Below are 13060 nucleotides of genomic sequence, written 5' to 3' on the forward strand. Positions count from 1 at the left end.
GTATTGTATTATATGGTCGGCCTCGCCCGACTATAATTTCTTACTTGTTTATTAGTGCATTCAAATGGTGTCATTAGGCTCATATGTCGCATTTATTTTATTCCATAAAACGGTCGCAAAAGTTTGCTTTCGAAATACATAGTACAGATATTATCGAATGCACCGTATATAGTACAACGACCACATCGGACCAATTTCAAAAGATTCGTTCCATTAAAAATTAAGTTTTTGTTTACTTTAAGGATATTAAGGTCGTGTCAGAATAGTATAAGAAAAATATCACTTAAAAAAATATTTTTTTATAAAAATTTTATAATTTTTAATCCTTGTTTAATATACTTTTATTTATATAAAATTTAAATTGTGTAAATATCTAATTCCATGTAGAAGTTATTCAATTTTGTACACATCATATTTTTTGACCTATATTAGCGACTAGAAAAATTTAATTTTGAGAGTGAAACCTTCGAGCCAAATTTCTCCATTAGCGGACACTATATCGGATTTTTGCCGATGTTTCCATGGAAGTCTTAGGTCACTTGAAATCGTGAAAATCGAACCACTTTTTGTTTTAACTTTTGTCGTTCCAGATTGGGAAAATGTGGCATTATCTTGAAATAGTATTTTTTGAATTTTTTATAATATGAAACCTTTCATTTCCTGGACTGCTTCTGTTCATATGGGTGATTCAGACTCCAGTTAATATGTATGTTTACGTAAAAACATTGTTTATGTGTTGGAAATGTATATAAAAATATTTTAATATTTAAATTTTAATGAATTAAACACTTAGGTGGGTCGAAAATAGGCTTTTCTCTCGTATCAACTTCTACTAGTGAAATTATGTTGTATTTTAACGTCAAATGGAAGACGATTTTGACCCCAGTGTTTAGAGGGTTAATGATTTTTAATTTCGAAAATTTGATCAGAAATAACTTTCCATGGACTCGGAAATAATAATCGCAATTTGCTTGATCAAAATTAAGCAACAATTGGTAATAATATAGTTTTTGCTTAATTATTGGCAAAAATTGCCTTATAAAAACTGTAAAACTATGAGAGGTATTGAGCTCATTCTTTTTGTGTTCATTTCTTATATATATCGTTTATAATATGCAGTATAGAAAAATCTAATTTTTTAAAATCCATTTAACAAAATTTTTTAAAGTTTGAAAATGGAGTTTTGGAGATGCTGTTAAAATAATGGCTCTTTTTTACCACCGACTAAACCGAACAAGCGTTATCCAATTTGAACAAAAATTCGTACAAGCACTTTTATGAATCTTATAAAGATGAATATAATATTTTTTTGTAAAATTTTTCAAAACTAAAAAAATGTTCTTATATTTACTTTTATGTGTCTTCAGGATCACAAATTTCTCGGGGAAAATTTTAATAACTCAAAACTTTTTTAACCAACTTTGAGTTTTTCTATCTATTTGGAAAGACAATTTTGTAGACATTACGATAATAATAAATACTTATAGCTTCATTTTGTGAAAAAACTCCAAAAGTTCCATTTTCTCCCATATAAACGCATTTACAAACTTTGGCTGCGATGCGCGGGCTCGTACACACAAAATAATTGAATAATATTTTACAGTCTTCCATTTGACATTAAAATACAACATAATTTCACTATTAGAAGTTGATCTGAGGGAAAAGCCTATTTTCGACCCACCCTATTAAACACTCTTAATTTGTTTAAATGGTTCCAATAATTTCTTACATGAATTAAGATTTTTTCACAAAAATTAATTTTTAAGCAAAAAAGACCCTCCAGAGACTGATAATCATTCCAAAAACAATAACTTAATATATCCAGCATCACATGAGACCATATCAATTTACAAATTTGTTAATTGTCCATGTATGTATTAAGTATTTGTATGTTAACAATTTAAATTTTAACAATTTTTATTCAAATGAATGAGTTTGTTCGACTTGAAACCCGATACAATCAACATATTCAAAGCTTTTTTTTGAAAGCATGGGTTATTGCCAGCCTTTTGGCAAAAATTTGAAATTAACTTTTTATTAACATATTAACAATTTTTAGATTGACTTTATTTATTTTAATATTAAATCCTTTAAACAATATTATCTGTGTTGATATTAATGCTTATAAATATTAAAGAATAAAATATTTTAAATTTAATAACGTCTGTCAAATCTACACATAAAACTGTCAAATTTATTACATAAAGCTGATAAACTTTACTAATATTCATACACAAGAATTAACGAATACATACTTACATATGTATGTACGTACATATTAAGACGATTTTATTTTTTTACATCTAAAATTTTTTACAATAACAAACTAAAATTTTTTTCCTGATATTGCGAAATACCAATTTTTATTTTTACAACACAACACATTGGTGTCTTTAACTGTTTTTATAAAAAAAATGATTGTTGAATTTAAATTTTCATAATCAGCAACCAATTTCTCTACAAGAACTATGTACAATGTACATTGTACATAAGTAGTATGTACAGAACTTCTGCAACAACATCATCGTCATCTTGCGCGTCAGTGTCACCACATCCGGTGACAACTGATGTTGCGTAAAAGAAATGTATATTTGTGTAGATTCGTATTTTCTTCAGAGGTGTTTTGTAATTTGTTGTTTGTTGCAAATGTATTATCATTTTTTATTATTATTGCTGATACTGCCGTGCTTGGACGTTAAAGTTGGTCCACTAAATATGAAGAATAAGTTTTTAAAAAAATTTTAATAGAATTTTCTATAATATAGAGGACTGAGTGCAGTTAGAAAACTTTTATACCTATAGCATTTGAAAATATTAAATATTTTACAACTTTTTCTTGTTTAGAACTTTTTCAAGTTTAACGCACCGTTTATAGGGCATTGGCGGTCGTGTGTCATACCAGTATGTACGACTATTTAAATCCAAATATAGCTATGGAATGCATGTAGACACATTGACAGACAAACTGACAGCTAGACAGGCGGACAGTTCAGGCGAATGGTCAAGCAAACGCGAATATAACTACAATGTAAAGGAACGAAACAACAAAAAATGCATGTAGTCCTACATACGATTGGAATAATAAACAAACATTGAAAATTTCTTGATTATTTCATAAATAATTACACAAATCTCTATAATTGCCCTGCAGTTCGAGATGAAAGTCCTTGTTATACCCATTTCCAGGTTACCCTGGGTTACAGAATTATCTGATCCGACATGTTATCATATACAAAAATTTACCCACCTCAGACTACGCTTGGTCAAATTGCTCTAAATGTGAGAAATGTTATAAAAGTTCGTCATCTTAATTAACAAGTTAATTACTAATTTAATCTTATTTACTAAAAGTGAATTACATAATAAATAAAAATAAAAATGATAATTGAAATACTAAAAACCATTGTGTTCACCTGGGTGGGTATTGGTAATCCGCGTAGTAAAATTGACAAAAGTTAAAAAAAAAACAGCTAAAAATATAAAAATTTAAAATTTTTTTACGGAATTTGAAAGAACTGCGAATTTGTTCAGTGAGTTAAAATTTTATATGAAATTGGAGCAAAATTGACCGAATTATTAAAAAAACAAAAACGAAAAAGTCACCCGGGTGGGTATTGGTAAGGCGAAGGTTAAAGAGTGCTTAAATATAAAATAAGTACATACTACTATTTTAAAATATTTCTGATGTTTTCGGTTTGAGAGTAATTTTAATCGTCAAAGCTAAAACAACTGTTTTTTGTTATATTTGATAAAGAAACATATTGTATGTAAGTAAATAAATCCCTATAGTATATATGTATGTAAATTCGAGAAGATATTGACTCCTTGTAGAATGGTGGGGTTAATTCTGTCTTGCCTTTGCAAAAGTTGTAATAATGTATTTATTTGGATTTTAGTTAAAAATGGAGGAACAATATTAACAAATAATAAAAACGTTTTATTTTTATTTTCTCGTTACAGCAGAAATGGCTTCCAGCAACAATAATACCCACACAAAAACTAGCAGTAAAAGAAGAAGAAAAAGACACAATCACAGACGATTTACACTGCAACAACAGCAACCATACCAAGAGCAACAAACATCTTTGACGGCCATTCCTTCTTCAATAACAACAACAACATTACCATCAACACTCAACTCCTGCCTCTCCCACAACAACTCTTCAACATCATTATCATCAGTATCGTCTTCGTCATTATTATCCACATTCTCTTCATTCAATTCATATTCATGTCGAGAATTTACAAAAACCACAGCGACTACAACAACTATGAAATGTTGTGATACAACGTCGTTGTCGTCATCGACAACGATGACACGACGACATCTTTCCACCACTGCCTTGTTAAGCTGGACAACGGCATATCGAATATTGACAATCAGCCTGCTAATTGGCATTCTCAGTCCGTCGTCAGTGTTGTGCGTGGATCCCAAATTTGATCCATCGACGCGTATGCGTCTTGTTTTAGTGCCAGCCGATGCCCAGGTCGGCTCAGTCATTTACAGATTGCGTGCCACTGATGAAGAGTTTGACTATCCGTTAACCTTTGAGTTTGTGGGCGATGCTTCATCGTCGACGGTCAAGATTGAATCGCTTCCATGCACAAAGTACAATTCGGTGTGTCAGGCGAATGTCGTATTATCACGTCGCCTGGAGCCCGGTCGCTATTACGACTTCCAAGTATCGGTGAAAGACACAAAGGGAGGCATGGCCACTCAATTGTGTTCAATAACAGCCACAAATTTTACAACTCCACACGACCTCATCTTTCCTCACAAACCGGGTATTATTATGATACCAGAGGTAAGTAAATAATCTTGCAAATATTTATTTGTATGCATGTATGTATGTAAGAGCGATCCGTTATGCGTATGTTGCACGCAATTTTCATTAGCTTTTTACTCATTAGCAATGATGCATGCTACTTTGTTGCCCCAATAGAAGACTTAGCTTTGAAGTTTAAACATCTAAATATTACACTACAGAGATTATTTCCCAAAAGCTTCGAAAATTCTTATTTGGTAAGGTATCGTAAAGATTTAATAGTTTACATTTACGAAAACCTTAGGTCTTGAGGTTTAAAATTTTATTAAAATTAAATATCGTTAGCTTAGTACGCAAACGTAACAAGTCCTCTTTTGAAAATTTTACAGGAGAAGCAAAAAACTTCATAACTTCTCTTGTATTTCATATTTTTAAAATCTGTAAACGTAGTTTTTTTCTTAGATTTCTCCTTTTTTAATATCGGTAGTAAAACAATTTAAAAACTAGTTGGAGTACTATATTCGGCTATGCCGAATCTTAAATACCCTCCACCAGCAACCTACTTTTTATTAAAACTCATGTAACTATCTAATTTTCAGATAACTTGGCAAATTTTTGTTTCCGTATTGAGGGTACTAACATTTATGCATATGTTAAACTAATTTTAATTAGGTCGAGAAAAATGTATATTAATTCCGTAGAATGATTTATATATACAAAATACACATTTATGTCGAATTTTATCCCTATAACTTTGATTGTAAATGTGCATTTGAGTAATTTTCGGAAATGGTCCTTACATGGGAGTTGTGACCAATTATCGACCGATAAGGAAAAAATATCGTATAGATATAGATTTACTAATTAATGAAATATGTGCGTTTAGGTGATTTTCGGAAGTGCTTTATATGTATAGGAGCTATGACCTACACCAATCATATTTTTGTTGAATTCTATCAAGATATCTTTATTTGATAATAAAATATGTGCGTTTAAGTGATTTTTTTGAAGTGGACCTTATATAGGAGCTATTAACATATTTGTGTCGAATTTTATCTAGATAACTTTATTTGACAATTAAATATGTGCGTTTAAGTGATTTTCGGAAGTGGGACTTATATATATGGGAGCTATGACCAATAATGGACCAATCCGGGAAAAAAGTGGTAGAATGATTTATATGTACACAAAATATATTCAAGTCGAATTTGATCCTTATAGTTTTAGAATTTAACGAAATATATGCGCTTAAGTAATTTTCGGAAGTGGACTTTATATGGGAGCTATGACCAATTATGAGCCTATCCGGAAAAAATTTCGTAGAGTGGCTCATACAAAGACAAATTTGTGTCGAATTTTATCAAGATAGCCTTATTTGACAATGAAATATGTGCTTTTAAGTGATTTTCGGAAGTGGGCTTTATATAGGAGCTATGAATAATATTGGACCGATCCGTAAAAAATTTGGTGGAATGATTTAAATGTACACAAAACATATTTTTGTCGAATTTTATCCCAATAGCTTTAGAATTCAATTAAAAATATATGCGTTTAAGTGATTTTCGGAAGTGGACCTTATATGGGTGCTATGACCAATTATGGGCCTACCCAGAAAAAATTTAGCAGAGTAATTCATATTTAGACAAAATATATTTATGTCGAATTTTATTACGATAGCTTTATTTGACAATGAAATATGTGTTTTTAAGTGATTTTCGGAAGTGGGCCTTATATGGGAGCTATGAAGAATAATGGACCGATCCGTAAAAAATTTGGTGGAATGATTTGTATGTATACAAAACATATTTAACGCAAATTTTATCACAATAGCTTTATTCATCACTGAAATATGTGCGTTTAGGTGATTATATGGGAGCTATGACCAATTGTGGACTGACTGAGATCTACGTTGACGGTATGATTTCTGTTCATATTATATTTGCATGTACAAAATTTTGTGTTGATACCGATATATTTGAGGGAGTTATTAACGATAAACTAATTTCCGGGAATATATACCTTTGTATGGGGGCTATGGGAAATATTGGATCGATTGTAAAGATTTTGAATATAATTGGTCACTGCTCTGAAAAAATAATGTGTGACAAAATTCATCGAAATATCTTTGGTAGTTTCTGAGAAAACTTCAAAAGAATTATGAAAAAAACTTAATTTTTTTCGAGGTAGTCTGAAATTTTTATTCACAACTCTTTACATTGTGAACCGATTTTGCTGATTTTCAATACCAAACTGCTTAGGATAATAGTAAAAATTTTGGGTGAATTTGGTTGATATCCTTTGCTTAGTTTTAATGTTAGCGTGTTTTACACAGACAGACAGACGGACATAGCTAAATCGACTTATTTCATAAGGACCCAGAATATACTTTGTTGGGTCTTAGATGAATATTTCTTGGTGTTACACACGGAACGACAAACTTATATATACGCTCTATCACCACTGATGGTGGTGGATGGTATAATAATGCTGTTGAATATTTATGGCGGTTTTTTTAGGACTTAGCACGTTTTTTTCTGAATTTTTATTTTTTGCTGGACTTAGCACACTTTCTTATAACTTTTTCCATACGTACAGGTTCTATTTTGAAGATAATTTCATATAATTTGTCCTTATTATTTGATATATTATTTGATCCTTGTCCCCATATAAGATCCCCTTCAGAAAGCTCTTTTTAACGTTCATAAATCCATTAAACCTATCAGTATAGCTTTGAAATTCTATATAGAGAAAACTTTAATGAACTTAAATTGCTACGCTAATTTTAATGAGTATAGGTCCATATTTGATCATAGCTTCCATATAAAGTACACGATTTCTCGAAAATGATAAAGATATTCTAAGGACAGTTTCAGTTTCAATCCTTTTAAAAAATGTTGGTCTCCAAGTTTGGACATTTTTCAATTTTTTGTGTTATTTAATCATTTTCCCGGGAATAAGAAATAATTCTAAATTCCGTGAAGTTCAAAGGTACATAAAATTAGAAACTCTAATTTTGACTAACCAGAAGTAACTTTCTTCTGTGAATAAAAGTTTTTTTAATGCCTTGTAATTATTCCTAACTTTATTGAATTGCAACATCATTATGCAGTTGGCGATTTTGAGAGGACAAGGAATCAAAAAAGACTGGGAGTGGTACCTTCTCATATCAACCGTACAATTGAAATTATAAACCTATTAGTTGTTACTTCATAATATTGGTATATATTCGAGTAAATATTAACATTTTATAGCATACTCGAGTACTTTTCATTGAATTATATGTTATGAAGGTATTTGAACTCTTCTAGATTTGTTTATAAATATTCTGCCCCGCTCACACTACTTCATTCGTAGTTATAAGAGTAATACATATTATTTTGATAGAACTTTATATTTATGTTTAACTGTTGAAGACCTTTTAAGGCCATTCGCTTCATTCATTCCTTAAAAAAATCTGTGAAACGTGAATACAGACAGTGTTGCCATTGTTAATTTTCATACATTATTTACCAAATAACGATGTTTTTTCGTTGTACAAATATTATGGTCCCTTTGTAAATTTGGGATTATTTATAAAAAATTTGTTTGTACAAAATTCAATATGCAAAACTATTTAAAATTTAATATAATTACGACAACACTGAACAAAGACAACAACTTGTTTTCAAATAAAAGTACTTTTGAATGTACAGAATGGTAGATTGGATACATATGGATGTATATGTATGTCTGTGGCACGTTTTGTTTATATTTAATATTCCTAAGCGATACAGTCCCATTGACTAAATAAACCTAAATGTTGAAACCTTACAGTCATACTATTGATTAATGATCTATCTTTCGCTCTTTTCTTTGAATTTCATTTTATTTTTTAATTTCTTTGGCGAATAAAAAGGAAGGATGATTTAAAGTTTTCTTGAATAATTTATAATTTTGAACGGTTCAAAATACAGGTAAATCCCACTATAACGAACGGTATCTTCTCAGGAAAATTGAGTTTTACTCTTTCCAATTATGAAATGCAAAACAAGAAACTTGGATGGAAGGATATTTCATTATTTTCAATTCGCTTTTTTAATGCTATTTTCAAAATGTTTGTGATAATGATACATAGATATTACATTTTTAAAATTTAAATGTACATAAAGTCGAATTCTCATTAAAAAAGATTCGTTGTTTTCGTGAAAAAAACAAATTTGAAGCGATTAAATGATTATTAAAATTCTTTAGAAATAGTATACACCAAAAGTATATTGCCCATCCACCGAATGGGACTTGTTAACCTTGTTATCAAACTACTAGTCGCAATTTTGAAATTAATTCAATGAAATTTGGTACATGATCTTCTATTCCCAGGGACAAAGCCTATTGAAATTGGTTTTAATCAGTCCATAATTTCATTTAGTCACCATAAAACTGAACCTCCCGAATAGGACTCGTAACTCGACAAAAAGCGGTACAACTAAGTTTTATACTTGCCGTGATGACCCTTCCGAATTTTGTAATATAAAAGTACTCTTGATTAAAAAAACAAAATTTTTCCGAGTTTTTAGTTTATGCTTCATGATCGGTTTTATCGATACGTATTTTTCGTATTTCGATGAATTAGAATAGCCCTCATAATTTTTGAAGATGGGTATGAATATGTGTAACAGTTTAAGAACTGCAATGAAATTTGCAGACAAATTAATCGTCCAAAATCGCCAATATTAGGAATATCAGTGCGATAAGTTGACATTCACCCCTATCGCCAATCAACATTTCTGGTGAAATATGTTCCCTTTTCACTTTTTTTCGTTCACTAACTTTTTTGACGTGAAAAAAGTTTCCCCTGTTGTGAAATTTTTTTGATGAAATTTAGTAAACAATACCAGATTTTATATACAAAATAAACTATTGTGAATGAATTGTTCGGAGCAAATTCACGATAGCAATTGGCGACAAAAATTTCATTTCTATTGACGATCAAATATTAAAATTTTTCAAATACAAACATTTTTAATTGGCAAGTTTAGGTTTAAATTTACTTGATGAAGTTAAAAACTTATAAGAAAATTTTATACTAAGCTCTGTTGTATGAGTACAGACAAAAGATGATTTCAATATTATGAAATTTAGCATTTATAATTTTTTTCTAAGTGTAAAAGAAGAACAATAAGATTGAAAAACATCATCGAATTCATTAACCCGTTTTAGAAAACCACATGTGATTAGAGGTAAATTAAGTAGTGTTTTAAAAAGTTGTATAGACACAGCAAATAGTGTGGAGTACGTGTTGTTACAACAATGACGACAACAAGAGCAAAAACATTGCCACCAACACCATTACCAAGGTGCAATTATCCTTAATTATGATGAAGCACCATTATTATCTTTTTTATGAACAACCACAATAAACTTTTGAATTGAATAGAATTGACGACTGACTGACTTACTTATTGACAGACAGACAAACAGATCGACAGACCTACAGATAAGTTAAATGGCAAAGACTAGATACATAAAATAACAAGGTGAAGAGAAAATACCCATAAAAATGAGAAATAATATTTAAAAGAAGTGTAACAATACGAACAAATCATATATATGAATGTATGTACATTAGGGTGGCCCCGTTTTTATGGAGGTAAAATAAGGTGTCGATGTTCCTGACTACAATTAAAGTTTAATTGATTACAAGATAGCTTTTCTCAAAATTTTTGTACTGGGGTATATCAGGACAAAAATTTTGAGAAATGGTAGCCACTCTAATGTACATATATATGTACGTGTATGTCTGGAATAATTCAATACAATAAATCATAATGATGATGATCATCATCATTACAAAGATTTTTATTATTTTTTTGTTATCTGCCTACCAGCCAGCCATTCAGCCTACACTCATTTACGTATAATAAATGTTCTTAAAATCATTTATTTTGTTAATAACTGACTCTGTTTTACAAATATTTATTCCATCTCGTTTGCTGCTAAATTGTTAACAAACTTAACAAATTATAAACATTATATTTAATTACACACATCATACTTGTATCCAATTTTTAAAATTATTTTTCATGTAGATTGATTGTTCATTAATGAGCGTTTTTTTATTGTTGTGATTTTTTTTTTTCATTACAGGATGCTAAACGTGGCACCGAATTGGATTATGTGATTGCACGTAAAAATCCATTATTCCAGAAACCAGTCTACCTCGAACTATGGGTAAGTCAATACATATTTTTATTATAACAGTTCATAGAGCGCATAAATAATGTATTAATTTTCTATACAGATTTTTTAAATTGACACTCTTTCCCTTTTATCGTTGCAGGGTTCTCCCCTTTTTGCCATAAGACAAAAAATTGTTTCTCCTGAAACAACAGAAGGAACTATATTTTTATTGGGACCATTGGATTTTGAGAAACAAGCCATGTACCATTTGACCATATTGGCAAATGTAAGTAAACAGCATTTCAAATACAAACAAACATCCAAACATACTTCCATACAAATTTACTTACAACTACATGAATACTCAAAATGAAAATACCCGTTCGTTTCTTTGTTTAGATGTAATAAACCTAGAGTAAAATAGCACTTGAACTAGTTTATTGTCCAACCAACTATGTATGTATCTATTTAGCTAAACCTACAGTCAACGAGTAAACGTATTGCTCGTAATAAACCAAGCCTTTTTTGAAATATGTAGTTGCAAACCAAATTTATACATGTTTGGTACAAGAAAAATATTTCCTCATCCTCCACCCCCTTTCAAGATTTCAGTAGTTTAAAAGAATTTATTGGAATTTTATATGAATGTATAAACAGTTAAAATTTTAACTTAATGCCTGATAAATAACGAAGAATAACAATTACAATTGATCTAACGACGACACTTTCTTCAGAAGTGAGAAGTTGTCTTGAAAAGTTTGTATTGTTGGACTCGTTCCCTTTTCGAAATACTTAATTAATTTAAAAATGTCGCTCAAAGTGATTTTAACCAGATATGATGATGTAGGAGCTTAAATTTTAACAAAATAACAACGCCAATTTGAATAATGTCTCAAAAAACGTATAAAAACTTACAAAATCACAAATAGAAGTCGTTCAGTCTACAGTTTTCTTCATAATAAATACATTATTCGATTAAAACGGACCAAAACATGTTTCTTATAAATGCATATTATTCATACATACTATTTAAATATGTAAGTACATTTAAATATGTACATTAGGGTGGCCCCATTTGTAAGAAGAAGAAATAAGACACTGATAATCCAAAAAATTTTAAACTTTAGTCCATTCTAATTCCTGGGAATTACGTCCAGGAAACTGAGTTTCCGAACATTGAAAGATAATGCATTCAGTGAACACTATGTTTTTGTTTTTTGGCCAACAAAAAGTTTTCTTCCATGAAAAAGAGCGCAGAACAGCCCCGATAGTGGCCTAGATATATTTCTTCGGATTTATTGTAGTATACATCTTCATTCATTCTGAAATACAGTTTCTCAAAATTTTTTTTCCTGGACTGAATATTTGATAAAATGGGTAAAGGATAAAAAACCTTGTAAAAATTTGAAAAACTAAAAATATTACGGAAAAATTAAAAATTGCGGAAACATCATCAATTTCCATTTCGGAGCCACCCTAATGTACATATATTTCATGTTGATTAATATTAGTATGTGCAACAAGATTTTATATAAGATGTTTGGACACATAGTATCAGCAAAGTTCATGCCCGTTATAAGTTCATAATGGATGTTGTAAATAAAAATAAATAAATAATAAAAACACAACATCGTCATGTAAAGTTTACACCACACTAGAGTCGAATACCAAAAAAATACTGGTTGTATTTGTACAAAAGTTTGAACTGAAAATGTTAGTCGATCGTTATATGGGGTTTGTGTCTGTTGCCAACATTTAAAAGGGGAGTGAGTGGGTCAGTGTGAATGTACATTTGTTGTGCAGTATATAAATTACAGTTTGCTATAAAAATAGTTTGTACTTTGTGGCAAGAAATGGTTACCGACATACATACTTACTCGTACTTTTAAGTGAATTTACTTGCAGTTGTTGATGCTTCTGTAATACTGGCTTGATAACCTCTAATTCGACATTAATTGTGCAAATTTTTTTTCTGATCCAAATACACGTGAGTGTGTAATGCATAAGTAAATGTATAATTTTGTACACACGATTGGCTTTGGAAATTTAGACGAAGAGAAACTAGAAAAAGAAAGTAAAATACTAGCAATAATAATACTACAGAAAATATACATATGTATGTATCTCTTTACAAAAGA

The 13060-nt window shown here is 30.0% G+C and overlaps 1 protein-coding gene across 4 annotated transcripts in view; it reads left to right on the plus strand.

Annotated features, from left to right (window-relative positions):
* Positions 1-13060, plus strand: part of LOC119616276 (cadherin-86C) — a 90116-nt gene that overhangs the window by 30578 nt on the left and 46478 nt on the right. For 3 of the 4 annotated variants that reach the window (XR_005232520.1, XM_037972616.1, XM_037972618.1), the window contains exons 2-4: positions 3961-4805; positions 10890-10973; positions 11083-11208. Coding sequence is in view for 3 of the 4 variants with exons in the window: in XM_037972616.1 (XP_037828544.1) it covers positions 3966-4805; positions 10890-10973; positions 11083-11208 (1050 nt within the window). In the remaining variant the exon portion in view is untranslated. The remainder of the gene's footprint in view (positions 1-3960; positions 4806-10889; positions 10974-11082; positions 11209-13060) is intronic. The other variant, XM_037972617.1, reaches the window with a different exon arrangement.

Source organism: Lucilia sericata, unplaced genomic scaffold (genome assembly GCF_015586225.1).
Source record: "Lucilia sericata isolate MDLA Ls3-8-SP2 unplaced genomic scaffold, ASM1558622v1 Contig000064F_arrow, whole genome shotgun sequence".
Taxonomy (NCBI): domain Eukaryota; kingdom Metazoa; phylum Arthropoda; class Insecta; order Diptera; family Calliphoridae; genus Lucilia; species Lucilia sericata.